Source organism: Typopeltis vanoorti, chromosome 10 (genome assembly GCF_054136105.1).
Source record: "Typopeltis vanoorti isolate ZY-2024b chromosome 10, IOZ_Tvanoo_1.0, whole genome shotgun sequence".
Lineage (NCBI taxonomy): Eukaryota > Metazoa > Arthropoda > Arachnida > Uropygi > Thelyphonidae > Typopeltis > Typopeltis vanoorti.
In genome coordinates, this window is record NC_143558.1 from 97,897,717 (window position 1) to 97,917,171 (window position 19,455).

General features: G+C 35.3%; 1 protein-coding gene across 1 annotated transcript in view; it reads right to left on the bottom strand.

The window, feature by feature from the left end:
* Ccdc85 (coiled-coil domain-containing protein 85) overlaps positions 1-19,455 on the bottom strand; it is a 208,710-nt gene that overhangs the window by 53,562 nt on the left and 135,693 nt on the right. The window contains exon 7 of the mRNA XM_090398714.1: positions 17,599-17,787. Coding sequence (XP_090254840.1) covers positions 17,599-17,787 — 189 coding nt within the window. The remainder of the gene's footprint in view (positions 1-17,598; positions 17,788-19,455) is intronic.

The window sequence follows — 19,455 nt, forward strand, 5'->3', positions numbered from 1 at the left end:
AACTTTGTTTGCTCACACTTGGATAAAGGATTAAACTAAATTTATTATACTCTAACCAAGTGAAGAATAAACTTTCAACAGTAATATATATTATTGTAGCACATGAGAAATTAAACATTACATTAAGTAATGTTTAATTTCTTGTAAACATTTAATGTAATATATAATATAATACTTTGTGCACAAAATAATAGTGCCTTTTCTTTGAATAACAAGAGCAGCTAACTTCAATACAAACTGCTATAAAATATCCATTCCAATAAAAAGCACACTACTGGATACCTTTCAAACTCTTACTGGAATCTCTTTGATAGTGCAGGTGATGGCGTTAGAAAAGTCAGGGTAAAAAAGAAACCCGATGGCTTTTCTTCTTTTTTTTTTTTTTTTTTTTTGAAAACGGGCATACTTATGAGGAAGGCTCTTTAAGAGAAAAGGGGTAGACAGAATAAAGAGGAGAGGCAGGTTCGATGTGTCTACAGTTAGACGACTGAACAAGGATGTGTTGCAGCAGCTAACAATTTTTACAGGCCCAGTAAAAAAGCATGGAGGCTATTCCTGTGCAGCAGTGTCCATATCAGGATCTGTAGAAAAGACAAAGCTAAAAGAAACATTTTGTCAGCTAGTGATTAAAGTCAGTAAAAGAGGTATTATCTATTAGCTGAATTATTCTGAACAGCATCAAGAATTTTTGGGAGGTTTTGCATGCATCAGCTAATAAAACATTTGAACAGTATTCTAAATATGGGTGGAATTACATTTTGCACAAAGTTATTACTTGGATAGACAAAATGTATATATAATGTACAGTCAGGTCTCTTTTTATGCAGTAGATATGTTCCACAGAAAACCACATATAAAAAATCGCACAAAAAAGGCCTAACTTACGTTGAAAAATTAGGGATACATTCCATAATTTTCTAAAACTGCATAAAACTGAAGCAATGAATTAAAATAAACCTAAAATCACATAAAAAAAGTTTATGAAAATTCAGGAAAATAAGAATGCCCAAGTTTGTTTAAAAGCTTTATTCATTTAATTTTATTGAAAAGTAACAATTTTTTTTTTTTACATTTTGTCATCAGTCGCTATTACACAATATTTGGCAACGTTTGCGAACTAATGCGAAATCACTTTCATCACCAGAAGAGATAGTCAGCGCATCAAATCTGTATGGTAAAGGCAATGGTTCTTTACAAACAGAATTAGCTTCACCCTTGTTCAGTGCTGATTTTTTTCTTCTGACAACATAATCAGTGATTAAACTTTGTGATGATGATTTTACTAATTTTTTATACAGCTCACGATATCCAGACATACAGTTCTTCAGCTCACACTGTAATTTAAATGCTCCTTCAAAATTTGTGTCATTAACAAGAAAATGATTTTCCAATTTATTGCACAGTTCAAGACCTTCTCGAATTATATCTGCAGTGAGGGGGACAGGTTTTTCTTCAACTTCACCATCATTTTCTGGATCTCTGACAATATTTAAAGTTAATCAATATCCAATAATATCATCATTACTTAAGGCATTATCCACAAGCAATTCATCTACATCATTCTCGCTAACTGTATCAAAACTTCTCCATCAATTTCCTGTGCCAAAGTAATGATATTAGCTGATAATGTAGATGTTTGCATAGCTGCACTGTTTGCAACACATCCAGGCCAAGCTGCTTTCCAGCAGGCATTTAAAGTTCGTGGTCTTATTTCAGTGATAGCAGATGCAAAATGATTTAAGCAGTCCAAAATAGAAAATTTTCCAAACGTCAGTTACTGTTAATGATTCATTTTCTAGTTCATCCAATATAAATTGAAAAGTATGCTTAAAGTAATATTTTTTAAAAGTAGCAATTATGACTTGATCTAATGGCTGAATAATGCTTGTTGTATTGGGTGTAAAAAACACTACCTGCACATTTGGATGTTCTAAATGCAGATGACTTGGTGCAATGTCAACAATTAATAAAACTTTAAAATCGAGAGCTTTTTGCTTCATATATGTTTCCACTTCTGGTACAAAGCAATTATTGAACCATTCAATAAATACAGCAGTTGTTACCCAGGCCTTTGTATTAGCCATTAAATGTACCCGCAGCTGTTTTAGATCTTTGCCTTTTAGAACATGTGGTCTTAGAAATCGATTTACTAGGAGGGGTTTCAACATTCGATCTCCTGATGCATTGCTACAAAGTAACGTTACTCGATCTTTGCTTGCTTTAAACCCACTTGCTTTTTTCTCAGACTTTGCAATGTAAGTTTGACTAGGCATTTTCTTCCAAAACAATCCTGTTTCGTCAGCGTTAAACACTTGATCGGGACAATATCTACCATCTTCAATAATTTTGGCTCACTTCTCTTGAAAATTTTTGGCTGCTTCTTCATCTTCTGCTACAACCTTGCCTGTAATCTTCACGTTATGAAGTGCATTCCTTTTTAAAAACCTGGTTAACCATCCTTTGCTAGCCGAAAATTCTTTATTTCGACTAGCAAAGAACTAAGTTTTGCCTGGGAAGCAAAAGTAGACAGATCCAATTGCTTCATCTGTTCATAAAACTGAAGAGCTTTTTGTTTAATTAAATAACCACTTATAGGAATTCTTCTTTGAGTTAATTCTTCAATCCAAATTACAAACGCTCGTTCTGTTTTTTCTAATAAAGCATCTCTTGAGTACGATAATAATTTGGTACTTAGTTTTGTGCCAGAAATGACAGATTTTCTTATTGTGACTTCATTCTTTCTAATTGCTCTTATAGTAGATTCATCTAAATTAAAATGTTTACCAATCACTGTAGATCTCTCTCCTTTTGCTAAGCAATCTAAAATTGCAATTTTCATTTCTTTTTTTCGATAATGAAAAGACAAACACTTACTCACATGCAAAATTAAACTTCACAGACACTCACTGCTTACGTGTTACTCACGTTACGCCAGAACGTGCTGTAACACACTCCTCATTATGTACAACGGCACATAAGTTTTGAAGTTATGCAGTGCATAACTTCAAATCCACATAAAAAGATATATATACTTTTTCACCTAGAACAGAAATTTAGATGCTGAGGAAGCTATTCATGTAATGTGTTTAAGCTAAGAAAGCTAGGGATAAATATCAGTCCAAGGAGAAAGAGAGCTAATCCTGTCTGGTGATTTATGTATAACTGAAGTTAAGGGAATGTAAATTGAGGTTATTTTGCAGAAAGAAGGGGTTGTGTTTTGGTAACCAGGTTTTTCTTACTGCATTGAAGAATGGTATGGAGATTGGCATTTAAGGTACTGATTGTAGAAGATCCTGAAAACAGGTTTGTGCACTGCATGGTTTGTTGAATGAGTAAGAAAAATGAACTGTACCATCAATAGCAAAACGGTGGAAGGATTACTGGTCACAGAAGATAATGTATAGCAGAAAAAGAAGAAACCATCCACTAGTGATATGCAGTGAACAATCAGAGAAAAAGCTTTCATTTCAGTAAAATTATGGAGACTACAACTGTGTTAGAAATAATTACTTTAATTTCCCAACGTTTCAACCTTCATATTAAAGTTGTCATCTGGAGTACACACACCACACACCACACACACACACACACAAAAAGAAAAGATATATTACATTTCAAACAGTATGCCAAAGTGACAATGAGTTGCTGTTATTCTACTAGCTAATTCTATTCAAAGCCAATTCTGTTTGTTACATTATCAGAGAACAAATTCATATAGATTGTTTTAATACACCAAAAGTGGTGGCCTAATTTATAAATTAACATGAATTAATTGAATAAATTAACATGAATGTTGTTAAGAGTTAAGATCCTAAATACAGTCCTAATTATAATTAAGTCTTAGACTAAGGTAGAATATATGCCACCCATATTCTTGGAATATTTATAACACCATTATTGTTAAGATTAGGGAGATTGATAAGAATTTCACAGGCCTCCTTAAATTTATGCTCATACCACATTTTGATGTGATGTAAACAACAGGTGCCTTTCCAATCAATTTTCTGTCGAGTATTCAGGGCATGATCAGAAATGTCAGATTTACCACAGTTATTAAATTTAATGTATTCATTTATGTTCCTTTTTTGGATAGGAATTGTGCATCCTGTTTCACTTATATAGAGCAAATTACAGGTGCAATGAATACGGTATACTCTAATATAACAACACTCATATTAAAATATGGATTAGGCCTCCACTTTTGATGTATTAAAACTATCTGTATGAATTTGTTCTCTGATGATGTTATAAATAAAATATAGTTTTGATGTAGTATTTTTTTTTTCACTAGAGGTCAAAAGAATAATGGTTGATCAAATCATTGTCACTTTAGCATGCTGTTTGAAATGAAATATAGCTTGTCTTTGTATATATGTGTATACTCCGACCATGATCTTAATATGATGGTCGAAATGTCGGGCAATTAAAGTAATTATTCCTAACAAGGTTGTAGTCTCCATAATTTTACTTAAATGAATAATGAATGCTGATCACAGTGTAACACTAAAGGAAAGGAAAAGAGAAAAAGCTACCTACTCAAATGGATAAGGTAGAAAGTAGATCAAAGGACAGTCTACCTTCTAATTTTTTTTTTTTTTTTAAATCGAGCAGGCCTAGACATGATCAAATGCTCTACAAATGTCATGGGCAACAGCATATATTTCCAAATTATTCCATGGCATGTGTCCAGTAATGGTGATAATGATATCTCCTGTGAATGTAGAATCAATAACAGTGGTCAATGATTAAATGGTAGGCCTCCTTTTATGGCAACCTTTTATCTGTGGACGCACATATGAGAAAAAGTTGAATTTAATAAATTGAATAAATTTGAGTGTCACCAGGTGGCGAAGAGACAGCTTTGTTCGTTGAGATTGCTGTGAAAAGATAAGTTTAAAATTTAAAATTGTGCATGGTATTAGTGATAATTATATTTTAAATATTGTTATACAATATTTATCATTGGAAGGTGGTGTTCAGTGTAGTTATAATTCTGTATTTATATAAATGTTTTTGTGTTTCTTCTGTGCAGTTTTGAGAGTGAATAAAATGGCAGTGAAACATAAGAAGACATGAAAGACGAATGCAAGTGGCATGGATTTTTCGAAAATGGTGCGATGCCATAAATGCAGTATGTATGCTTGGAGAGAAATTGAAAATATTTATGTGGAAAGGAAAAATAGGAAAGATGAGAGTTTAGCATACTTAAGTATTATGAGATATCATTGAATGTAAGCGATAGTGGGCAAAAGATCGTGGAAGTAGCTGCAAGAGTAAGTGGAGTTGATGGTAAGGCTGGGTGCATGAGTGGAAATGGTAAGACAGTGAGAGAAAATGGCAATGAGTTAGCATTAATGATTGGTAAGACCATGTGCATAGATGGCAGTGGGTTAGCAGTGCTAAGAGAGCCAGTGGCAAGTTAGCAGTGATGAGCAGTAAGACAGGGGATGTTGAAAGTAATGAAAATGTGATTTGTATAAATGAAACTGAAAAACTAATTGAAGATATGAAAGCAGAGTTGGTAAGGACGAGGCAAGAGATTAAACATATAAGGAATGAACCGAGGAGAATTGCGTATTTGCATAGGAATGTGAGAAAGAATGGAAAGAAAGATTTGAAAGGAATGTTGAATGATTTGAGAGTGGCAATGTATGAAGATTCCATAATAAGAGGTGTGAGTGAATGAAAAGGTGCCCACGTCTGTTTTCCAGGAGGCAGAATGAGCAGGTTGATTTAAAGCATTAGATAAGAAGAGTACACAAGCAAAAGAGTTGGTAGGGGTAGTTGGCTTGAATGATTTGACTAGTAAAAACGAACAATGTAAGGAGGGTTGCCATGAAGCTGTTAAAGAGAATGAAAGAAAACGGGAAGAAAACAGTGTTGCAGGTCAGATAGTGTGTTGCCCAGGTATGATGATGATTATTATTATTTTATTATTATTAACATTTGACCTCCATGGAGTCAGAGACTCATCGTAGGAGGTACACACTATTGCACACAATGCTCATCCAAAACTTACCCAAAATATTACACTGATTCAATGTACCTACACCCACAATATACTCAGGCAATGCATTCCACTCACCAACCACTCTCTATGCAGAGAACCTTCTGCTCACACCCTCCTTATACAGTTTCCAGCGAGGGCCTCTTGTTCTATCCCCATCTCCCATTCTATGAAAAATCTCTTCCATGTCAACCTGATAACAACCTCTGACTAGCTTATGTCTCAATCATATCCCCCCCCCCACTTCCTCCTATTCACGAGGCTCTGCAACTTACATTCTCTCAATATATCCTCGTACTCCATATTCCAAAGACCAATGACCACCTTTGTGAATTTTCTCTGGATCCTTTCCAACATATCCTTGTTACCATGAAAACTCAGTGACCAAATCTGTGAACAATAATCCATATGAAGCCTGATCAAAGCCTTATACAATGGCATCATAACCTTTCTATTTCTGCATATCAGGGTCCTCCGCATTGTTGTCATTATCCAATGTGATGACTTCACAACTTGTGCAATGTGGCTCCTAAATTTCAGGTCCTTGTCCACCATCACTCCTAGATCTCTCATCTCCTCCACTTCCATTCAAGTTTCCCCACCAAGTGTATACTTTGCATCCCATCGTTAATTACCAAATCTCAAACCCTACACTTGGCAACACTGAACTGACAGTTCTACTTACCTGCCCATTCATGCAATCTATTCGAGTCCTCTTGTAATTGCTCTCCCCAGTTTTGCATCAGCTGTATATCACTAGTTAAACCAATCCCAATATCATTAACATACAAACTGAACAACAATGAGCCCAAAACTGACCCCTGTAGCACACCACTAGTCACCTTTCTCATTCGGAATACTGCACCCACATATACAACTTTCTGATACCTATCCAACAGCCAGTCACTGATCCATCTCAGAAGTCTGTTATCCAATCCCATATGTTTTCAATTTATTTAAGAGCTTGCCGTATGGCAGTCTATCAAAAGCCTTTGCAAAATCGAAGTACACCACTGTATATGCATCTCTCCTGTCCAAGGTATTTGTCACCTTGTTATAATACATAAGTTAGTGAAACATGATCTCCCCTTAACAAACCCATGCTGATAACCACAGAGAACACTGCTGTTATCAACCTATTTCTGTATCCTACTTCTCACCAATCTCTCCAATACCTTTCCACAACTCCAGATATACAGACCAGCCTATAATTTGAAGCTACGGCCTTCTCACCATCATTATGCAATGGAACAATTTTACCCTCCTTCCACTCCCTTGGAACCTGTGCTGTTGTAAGACTTTTATTAAACAGGCCATGCCAATGCTACTGCCAATTCCCTAGAATTCCCTTAAGATGTGTGGTGATATATCATCAAATCCTATTGCCTTATTGACACCAAGGTTATTTATTTTCTCAAATACCTCCTGCTCACTCACAATTACGTCATCTCCTCCCATGTCCTCTATACTTAATTTCCTCATGATTTCATCCCGATCAGGATGAAGCACCATTATCAACTGATCACTGAATATCTCAACAATGTCTTCTGCAGGCAGTTACCATCCTACCACTTTCATCCATTAACTTCATCTCACCATGATCATTCTTCCTTCTACTTGCCACATATCTAAAAAACTCTAGGATTTTTTTTTGCCTGATTTGCCAATTTCTGTTCATACTCTACTTTTGTTTTCCTTACTAACGAGTCACTCTCCTGGCTTGTTCTTTATAGTCCTCATGTGACTGATTATTATCATTATTCATCTTGTACTTCCTCCAAAGTACTTCCTTTTTCCATTTTTATAGCGCCTCCGTAGCGCAATTGGAAGAATGACGGTACATTGCGCCCTTCAATTGGAATAGGCCTAAGTTCGATTCTCGTCGCGACAGGAGGAATCTTTATCTGGACGATTTCAATCAAAAGGTGAGTTAGCCAATCTCATACGGAGGTAGCAAGGTTTTTTCGCCCGGAAACTCGGGTTTTTCATCCCGCATACAGACAAATCGACCCTTCAGAACACACGCAATTTACAGACATAGAATACCAGTTGTGGTGGAGGTGGGCAGTAGATGGCATTGATTGAGACGATTCGCAGAGGTTCGGTGTAGCGGGTGAGAGTGTTGTATCAGTTGAGACAGTTGTAGGTGTCCTCCTGCGATGAGTCTTCGGACTCCTTGGAGGTGTCAGGAATAATAATAATTTCATGCTTAAGCTCCACATTCATCCATTTTACACCTACCTTATTCAGCCTTTTGGCCTTCAGAATACATTCACACATTGATGCTGTTATGAATTTCTTTGTCAGTTCCTATGCAGCATTTATTTCCTTACCACTCAACTCCTTGTTCCATTTTATAGCTCCAAACCATTTACTAAGCTTGTAATAATCACCAGCCTTATAATTCCACGTATATCCTTTCCTCACAAGAGTCTGCATATGACTAGCTACAACACAGGTGATTACTTCATAATCACTTTCACCAACTGAAGGAAAGTGTGAAACCCCTCTTGCAAATATATCCTCTGATGAAATGATCAGATCTGGAACTCTCGATCCTCATGTGCCCTCCTTTACGTGCTGCCTAAGACAGTTATCTCTCAAGAACTCGAGAAATTCACTTTCCTTATTCCGAAATGCTATCTCTTCATTCCAATCTATACTGCCATAATTAAATTACCATAATAATTACGCTTCCTTTGAATGATGAGTTGAGAGGGTGAGCGAAGATTATGAATAGTATGCTAGAAAAGTTGTGTGAGGAGTTCATTTTGTTAATGGGCTACATTTGAATGGGTTTGGTGTGAGTCAGCTGGAGAAACTGCTGCTGCAAGAGAGAGAATGACTGAGGTGAATGTAAGACTGGAGGATTCAAGAGGTGAAGAGCAAAGAGAGAGAGAGAGGAAACACAGAGTGGATAGAGAAATGGGGGACAATATGTGAAAAGTGTAAATGATGGTTTCAGGAGTAGATGTATGAGTGTGCAAGAAAGAATTAAGGCAATCAAGGATGTGGGGGTGACATTTAGGTGTGGGGAAGGTGGTAATATCAGTGATGATAGACAGGAACATATAAGTGAGAGTGTAGAGAGTCATTTCCAAGAAGAGGGGTTAGTAGGACTTTTTATAGAAACAGAACTGAGCTATTGTGCATGTTTATAAATGCAAGAAGTATTTGAAACAAAGGGAGGGGATGAAATTGTAGCAATCACAGGGTTCATTCAACAGAAATTGTTGGTATGAGTGAGACATGGTTGAACAAGGATGACATTCAGACAGGAATAGAGATGGATGGATGGATGGATGGATGTGTAGTCTTTTGTGAATTCAGACAAAGCAAAAAGGAGGAGTATTTTTGGTGATGGCATAGGAGTTGTGCCCATCTAGAGTGGAGAAGCAAGGAGCAAATACTGACAGTGGTTTTGAAGCAGTACAGGGAGGAAGTGGACAGGATGAAATTTAGTAGGGTGTTACTACAGGCCTACTAATGTGAAGGCAGTAAGAAGGAAATGCTATACAAATCGATCCAGCTAATAAGAAAAGGGTGATCATTATGGGCAATTTCAATTATGATAATATAGACTTCAATGAAGAGATGGCATCAGGAATCAAAGGGAATAAATTTCTTGAGCTTTTAAGGGATGACTACCTTAAGCAATATGTAACAGAAGCCACACATGGATCGAGGATGTTAGATTTCATTATCTCATCAGAATATATTGTTATAAATGAAGTGTCACATCATCCTCCAGTTGGTAAAAGTAACCATGAAGTGATCACGTGGGTAGTTGTCAGCCATATCAGGACTTCTGTGAGAAAGAATGTAGAACTATAAGGCAGGTGATTATGGAAAACTCAGGTGACAGCTTGCAGTGATATCATGGAATGAGGAATTGCATCGGAAAGATATCGATGCTGCTTGGTCTTTACTCAGGAATTATCTGGCAGAGGCAATGATAGAGTGTATTTCAATGGTCAGGAGATTCAATAATGTGTAAAATGGATGATTGAAGAGGTGAAGCATGCAATCTAGAAGAAAAAGGCATTGTGGAGGTGGCATACGATGAATGGAGATAATCAGTTACACGAGAACAAAGAGCAAGCAATCAATGCGACTCAGTAAGGATAGAAAAAGTGCAGTATGATGAGTAGCAGCTAGAAATTCATGCTAAAAGAAATCCTAGGGAGATTTTATGATATCTGGTCAGTATAAGGAAGAATGATTATGGGAGGATGACGTTGGTAAATGATAATGGAAGAATAATAAACACTGAGGAGTCGAGGTGTTTAATGAACCATTCATCAAAGTATTCCATCCTTGTGATTGTAACATAATGCAAAACTTAGAGCAATGGGAATGGGGGAGGAGTCACCATGTGAGTGAGCAGGAGTTATATGAGGAATTGAGTAAACTTGATGTCAACAAGGACATGAGACTTGATGGTATATTACCACATGTTTTGAGGGAATGTTCCACGGAGTTAACTGCTTTTTAGATTTTTAACATGAGTCTTAGATTGGCCCAGGTTCCAAAGGAATGGAAAGATGGCCAAATTGTTCTGCTTCATAAAATGGGTGATAAGACCAAAGCTTCAAATTATAAGCCAATCTGCTCGTCTGGAGTTGTGGTCAAGGTGTTGGGGAAACTAGTGAGGACAGCAGTAGAATTCACTATAATGGATAAGATGAGTTTGCTAAAGCAAGATCATGTTTAGGCAATCTGCTTACTTATTATAACAAGGTGTAATGGACAGGATTGGTTTGCTAAAGGAAGATCCTGTTTTAGCAATCTGCTGAATTGTTATAACAAGGTAACAAATACATTGAACAAGGGGGATGCATATATACAGTAGTATATTTAGATTTTGCAAATTTCCACATGAAAAACTACTAGTTAAATTGTAATGGGATTGGATAGTAGATTAGTGCGTTGAATTGGAGATTGGCTGTCTGATGGGATCAAGGTTGTGTATGGGGGGGTGGGGAGTGATAGCTAGCAAAGGTTGGTTCAACTGGTAGAGCTACTGCTACTAATGGCTTACAAAAAGTTAAGCAAGTTTGAGCATGGTTAGTAGTTGGAAGGGATCAATCATTCGATGCTGTTGGCAGACTCTCCCTCAACGAGTCTTTGGACTCCCTGGAGGTGTCACATAAAAATAATAATAATCTTAGAAGATAAGTCACTAGTGGAATGGCCCAGTGGGACTGTTTGGTGCCATTGTTGTTTAATTTGTATATAAATGACATTGGAAAAGGCTTGAATGGTGATATACAGTTGTTTGCAGATGACGCAAAGTTGCATAGAGCTATGAGAAGAAGAGCAGATGTTGCAGCTTTGCAAGAGGACTTAAATAGACTATATCTGAATGGGTGAGTGTGTGTGTGTGTGTGGATATCAGTTTAATGTTGCAAAGTGTAAGGTTTTAAAATTTGGGAAGCAAAGATGGGATATAGAGTGCAGGATTGGTAATGATATTTTAGAGGAGGTGAAGGAGATGAAAGATTTAGGGTTATGGTAGATAGGGACTTTAAATTTTGTGAACAGTCTGCTAAAATTGTGAGGACAACACAGTGGATTGTGGGAATGATGTGTAGAAGTAGGGATGTTTTGATTCCATTGTACAAGACTGATCAGGCCGTATAATGGATTACTACTGTGCGCAGATTTGGTCACCAGGTTTTTAAAAGGATGATGATATGTTGGAGAGGGTCCAAAGATAACTGACTAAGTTGGTTTCTTGTCTCTGGAATATGTGTATGGAATATGAAGACAGATGGAGAGAATGCAAATTACAGAGCCTAGTGGAAAGAAGGAAGAGGGGGAAATATGATCAAGATGCATAAGTTGGTAAGGGATATTTACCAGATTAGCAAGGATGAAATTTTTCATAGAATTTTGGAGAGAACGAGCGGCCATCTCTGGAAGCTGTATAATGTGTATGTATGAGCAAGGGGATGAGGGCAATGTTCCCTCTAATTTTTTGCTGTGAGTGTGCACAGAAATTTACATGTGTGCAAAATTTGCCTTCTTTTGAAAAGTATGTGCGCACCCATACGAGTCACCATACTGATCATTTAAGCAAAAAAGTTAAAAGATTTTTTAGTTCACTCTTTACCTTCTGTGTTGGGACATCAGCCAGGTCACCCCAACTCCCCCGCTGTATTCCCACACACAGCAGTAGCCTCCCCAGTAAACAGTCGGAAATCATGATTCACAAGCCTTGGGCAGGACTCGATCCGGGGACTTCGTGCATGCGAGGCCAACACAATACCGACTGTACTAGATAGGATTCTAAGTGTGTGTATTATTACCATCACCAAGTAAGTTGTGTGACATCAATCACAGAGCTAACATAAATATTTTATATGTATTGAATATTGATCTGATTAGAAGTAAGAAATAAAGTAAAAAAAAAAGATAACACTAGTGACTGATTGCCTTTAATTAAATTTTCTAACTTTGCAAATAACTCTAAACATACATAATAAAATATTCCCATTACTAATTCTCACCTTGTTAAACATTCATAATAAGTCCGTTACTAATTCTCATCTTGTTTAGTTCTAGCTTCTATCTCTTTATTTTTTCTCTCTTCTGTCTTTGGCATTCACCCACTCTTTATAAGCACTATCTAAATTAATTGAATTTCCATATAATTAGTAATTTTTCACTCTCATTAGCATATCCAAATGACATTCTCCTAAACGGTTTCTAAGTTGGTTTTTTATTTGATTCATTAGACTAAAATCTCGCTCACAGTCTGCACTAGATGCAAGGAAGGTTCCTCCAATATCCATCAACTTTGCCAAATCACAAAACTGCTCATTTTGAAGAGCAAATACAACATTTGTGTAAAATTTGATATCATTTTGCATTTAATTTTTTCTTGTACAGAAAATTTGAAATCATTAAACTGACTAATTATTTCTGTAGTATCATCCAGAAAATCATGATATTTAAGACAAAGGGCATTAACATGTTCACTACCATCTCCTCTATTTCACATTGTGATTTCTCACATTGAGAAATCACAATGTGAAATAGAGGAGATATCAAACACTGACCATTCTTGTATCTCATTCTCAGGGAATCTGTCCTCTAAATGTGCACATAAACAATTTATAAAATTTAACAGGGGCCTAGTATCTAGGGTTCAGTCTCTTCTTGTTTAAGTAAAGCATTTACTCTGTCACTCCAGCAAGCGTCACCTTCTAAATACTGATTCCTGATTTTGTTAATCTTCCCTCTGGCAAAATGATGACTGTTCTAGTGGTGTAAGGTTACTCCTTTGTAAGTTTTGCACAGGGAGGACATTTCTTCAAAAACATCACTTAAAACATTAACAGCTACTTTGACTGTTCACGTTAGTTAATTTATTGTGACAATAATTAACCAAGGGATCATTTGATTTGATTTTTTCAAAATATGTGATCGGTCCCTCATAGTTTCTTATTATTGCCTGTAATGCAAAATGTCTGGATAGCCACTGCACTTCACTGAGTGGTCTGAAGGCAATAGCTTCATTTTCAGACGCCTCGACAATTTCTTTAAATTCATGTCTTTTCACTGTGGAATGAGAAAAGAGTGTGTACACTGTTCTCATTAATGTATCAATATCTCTGATTAGTTTAATTTCCTTCCATGTATCACAGATCCCCAGATCCTCACAGTGAGCTACACAGTGTTGCTGGACAAGATGTGGAACTTCTAATTTAAGTTTTACAACGACACCATTAACTTTGCCCAGCATCACTGCAGCTCCATCAGAGGTAAACATCACCATTTTTTGGAGATCAAGTTTCTTTTCTTGATAAAACTGTTTAATAGCTAACACAATGGAGGAGGCATCACATGCCTGCAACTGAATTATTCCGCCAAAATATGTTTTATATTCATTACAATCTTTAGGTCTAAACTTAAAATAGAGAATGAGACATTTGTTAACAGTTATATCAGTGCTTTCATCAATGGTTAAGGTGTGGAAATTTGTAGATGCAATTTGCTCAAACATGTCATTTTCAACAATTAAATTGATTGTTTCCAGAAATTCAAACGCATAATTTTTGCTTCGCCAGCTGTCTGGGAGTTGAACATACTTTTCCATATGTTCATTAATATGTTGAACTGGAAGTAAAGAGTTATTCATCTTAACAACTAATAAGACACTGTCAATAAGAACTTTAATCTGTTCTGGGTTTGATCGTTTTCTCTCTTGGTCATCTGAACTTTCACGTAGCATACGCAGTACTCCTGTAGCTGGCAATGAACAATTTTGTTTCCTAAGTTTGTGTACACCATCCAGATGTATTTTACTTGTCAAATGGCGTTTCAAAAAGTCCAACTTCCAAGTGACATCAAACTTTTTCCCATTAGCAAAATCTCCAGCAACCTTTGCATCGCGACAATAAATACAAACAACACCAATTGTAGCATCATACATAAATATTTCACGCAGCTGAATGTTTATCAACGTATGAGCTTTTGGCGTAGCAGTTTTCACTATTTCATCCAGCCATTCACTTTTAAAGCAGCTAGCAGTTCTTTTCATTTCACACCTTTTGTTTCCTTTGAATTTGACATGGTGCATCAGTTTTTTGCAATTTTTATTTATTTTTATTGTTTTTATAAATTTACAAATGTACACTATTCACTGAATAACTTGGCAAGGCAAAAGCTGAACCAACACTAAACATTGCCGAGGGCAACACAAGAGCTAAAAGATATGCCTAGAGGCTAGATTTAATTAACTTGGTTGTATCTCGATGCGTGTACATGAATGTTATTATTTAGTCTACTATTTTAAATTTCCTTTTAAAAATTAGAGAATTTTGAAATGCTACAATATTTTTAATTGTACTCTAATTTAAGTTTTTAAAAGTATTTAATTATTTTTATTAAAATTATGAAACCATTGTTTTAATTCATCATGATCTTGAACTAATTTGATCAGCCAATCATGTTTGGGAATTTTCCATAAGTCAGGGCTGAGATGTAAACAAACTGTGCACCATTCTATATGCTACTTAAAAATTACACATTTAAGCCACACCTCTTTCACTTTGGCATCAAATCACTAGCCTCAAATAGGGTTAATGTTAATAATTTATAAGTTTTGTGCAACTTCGAGAATGTAATAAAAAATGTGAGGTTATAGGCTTGAGTGTTACCGAGTTACAGTATTTTTTAAAGAATTTATAAGTTAATGTTTAGGTGGAACTTCTTTAATTAATAAATTTTAATTTCATCTTGAAAATCTAGTGCGTGCATATTTTTTGCTTTGTGCGCTAGTTGTAATACGTGTGCGCGTGCACACATGCGCACAGCTTAGAGGAAACATTGGGTGAGGGGTAGGTTTTTTTTACATGGAGAATGGTGGGTGATTGGAATGCATTGCCTGAGAGTGTGGTGAGAGCAGGACTAGTGAATGCATTTAAGTTGAGGTACAGTGAGTTGTGCATGTAAGACTGGGACCTCCCACAAGAGTCTCTTAACTCCATGGATGATGATAATAATAATAGCCTTTGCAAGGGATCAGAAAGCCATTTGGATAGGAGGGTAAGTGTTAACTCTTTTTGATGATTTTTGCATTTGTTGCTTCGATATTGGTTGAGTATGAAGCTGAAGTTCTTGTTGCAAGTTACCTGCAATGTGCTGATTTTTTTTTTGGTTTTCCTTAAACTGCTTTGGTATTTTTCTCTTGAACTTCCTGTTGTTAAACCATGGCTTGGAAAGTGAATAGGTTGTTATATGGGATTATGGCTGAGGTGACTAAAGAGGTGACTGAGGCAACATTGACATAATAGGCCAGTGTATTATGTCTTTAGTTTTGTGTGTGTTGCTCAGGCTAATTTGCCTATTTGATAGATGGAAAAATGGATAGAGATTCTGGATGGAGTGGAGAATGAAGGTTGTAATACTAGCATGAATAATTTCTGTAACTTGCTAAGCGGAAGTGCATAGATGAAGAGAGTGCAAGGTGTATCTGAACACAGAAAGAAAGAGAAGTTACATTTGGCACCCTTGTAGTGCCAAAGGACACAAGGTAAGTTTGGAGAGAATGTTGCGTGGGAGAAGAATTCTGCACAACGTTATAGTCTAGTTACTGACAGGAGAGACAAGCTCTGTGGTATACCAAGAAAGAGAACTAGTTTAGAAAAGATCAAAGAAATTTTGCAGAATGAAGAGGATTATCAGGATAGGCATATAATTTGCATTAAAACATGTTTCTCCATTTCTTCCAGCTTGTCAGTGGAATTGGAAAAGAGAAGTCAATTGGAATTATGGACATTAAGGTCATTTAAACTACTTCAGCCCTCCATAAACAGCAGCAGTTCATAGAGGACAATGGAAGTCATCCATCTAGAAGTAGTATGTTATTATAATATATAACAAATTATATAACCTTCAGCCATTCAAAAAGAATATCAATAGTTCCTTCTCTCCCAGTCACTGCATAGACATAGCATTAACATGTTATCAATTTTGAAGTTGCTTCTTTGTGTGTGTGGGACTGACATTAAAAAAAACCATATTCTTGTTTTCATCAGTATTATACCCAAGCATAAAGAAAGAGCAGTCAGAATTCATGGCAAGTGTGCTATTCTATAATGAAAGCAGCTGTTCAGTATGTAATACCTGTCCATTAAAACTGAAAAATTTCTACCATAATGGTAGATAAAATGCACACATAAAAGCTAAATCTGTAAATACTTAAGAAACTCATCAGTGGAAAAAAACTGCATAAGACATACACAAAAAAGCAAAGTCATGAATGCAATTTCATATAAACAATAATATACACTGAAGTTCACTATCCTTATAGAACTATTGAAAAGAGGACTAGACTAATTGCATAAAATGTCCATTACTTGCAACATACACATTAGCATGTATCTCTATGCTGTAAGAGTACTAATATCAGATACTATAAAAATACAGGCAAACCTTAACTTACAAACATAATGCATTCTTGGAAGTGTGCATGTAAGTTGAATGGTCATTTTGAATTTATTTTTTTTCACAAGATATGTTGTTAAAGTTTTAATGTCTTTACAAAATAAATTATCTTAACACAATGATAGTAAAAAATTAAAAAATTTTATTCTAATTAATTAAACATGATGCCGTTCTTGGTTATTTCATGAAAGGAAATAAAGTATAATCTACATAATACATGTGGACAGATTTATGTGTCAGCAATAAGATCTTATCATTTCTGTTTCTATCTTATCTATTAACTTATCAGCAATAAGTTAATAAATTTATTATTTACTTATTTTTCTGTGTTCTAATATATACCTTTAAAAAATAAACAACATCTACATAATAACTGTTATTACACCACCAATATAAAGTTATTAATATGAATTAGTTAATAAAAACGTATTATATACTTCTGCAATGAGTTTATTGTAAAAATACATAATTTGAAAATAATTAAATGTTTTCATCCCCCCCCCCCCACTTCTTTGTAGCTGACCAGCTCTACCACCTTTGCAGTGCAGAAAAGCAATACTGATTCCATTGATACTTGAAATATGTTCATTGAACATTTCAATTTTTTGAACAAGTATGGATTGAACAGAGAATACGCTGCAAGTATAATCACAAATTTTTTGTTTGCAACTACAGCTGTTAAGACAGTTGATGTTAAAAACATGACCAGCTGAATCAAATGATTCACCATTTTCAAATCCCTTAATTATGTCCAGTTTAGCTTCTACTGAAATTAATCTAGTTTTTTTGGTCACTTTTACAATTACTACATTACTGTTTGTTTTCTATATTTCAGGGGTAATAAAAATACAACATTATATTTACATATACTATTCTTTTTTTTAATACCCTTGAAATATACACTATTAACTTGTGGAATATGTTCAGCAGCTGAAGAATATCAAATATGGCACAGAAATATCAGTGAACTTCAAGTAACAAAATATTTGCAAATGTGGAGTTTTATTTTCACTAAATGAATATGGGTTGCAATTTATCAGTCTGCACAATGTTTGTAAATATGACTGTTCACATCTTGAAATTTCATAAATGCAGGTTCACCTGTACTAAAGTCAGGAATGAAAAGTATATATATATTTTGAATGACATATGTGCACTGGCTCATTCCCACCTGTAGCACTGCTATAGCAGCCAATCAATACATACTGTCATTTAATCACAATACAATGCATACTCCATCACTTCTATCTACATTATTAAAATACTGGAATGATTGCAGTCGTATGCACAGTAGCACTATTATTATCATTTAATTGATTCTGGCATACTTTACTTACATACTTGATATTATTATCAAGTATGTAAGTACTTGATAATGCAGTACAGTATTCCATACTTATAAACCATACTTGACTTACAAGAATAAAGAAATAAAAAAACAAACTGAAAGGTGTCATTAAAAACATGTTTCATACCAAAAGCAAGTACAGACGATTAAACAAAGAAGCCATTTTATTAATAAATGATACACTGAAAACAAGACCTTGGAACAACTATCACAACAAAAAAAATCTCTTAATATATTTTAAACATGACTAAAACAATGAATTTCACTGACAGTATGTGTGTGTTGCAAAACTTCATGGCACTTGCATTTGCAAGAAATAACATCAAATCACTATAAACTGATGGTCTGACTAAACAGTGTGAACACTAAAAAACACTATTTATGATGAAACAGGATAATCACACTTTTTTTGCCATAATGGTCTGGATGAGGATAAGTGAGGCAGCAATGGCAAGTAGGAAACAAAAGCCCTAGTAATAGTAGCAATAACATAGGAGAGAGAGAGAGAGCTATTTTATTTATTTTATTTTTGCATGAACATTTTGTGATTAAAGGACAATGTATAACATTAGCCAGACAATCACTGTTATTAATAAGTGAGGGTTAAAGCAGCAAGTCACTGCTATTAGTTATCTTTCACCAAAGCAAGAACATCATTTTGCTGATTTGCAAATGAACATACAGCATCTAGAGTTTTGCTTGTGTGCGCACACAGGTAAGATGGTTGGTTGAAATTACAGCTGAAGCAAGTATATATTTGGGAAGGTATATTTTGTCTGTTAAATGAATGTGTTCTCCAGCCTATGTGTCTCCTGTCATTATTTTTATTACTTTGTTACTATTACATGACATCTTCAAGAAGTACAACGACTCATTGCAGGAATGCCTACCTAACTATTATTCATGATTATTATGCCCATCACTCTTCTGGTTAAACTCATTTACTGCTAAAGCACCTCACACCTGCCTACCTCTGGTATTTCTATCAGATTGAAAGTTCAATGGAAAAAGTCTATGTTACATCAAAGCGGTTTCTTGTTAGAAACATTGCAGATGGAAAAGTGTGAAGTTCTTATTTATCAAGCAAATCTAAATAGGAATGAACTTAAAACTTTCTGTTTTGGGAAATCATCTTGTTTAAACA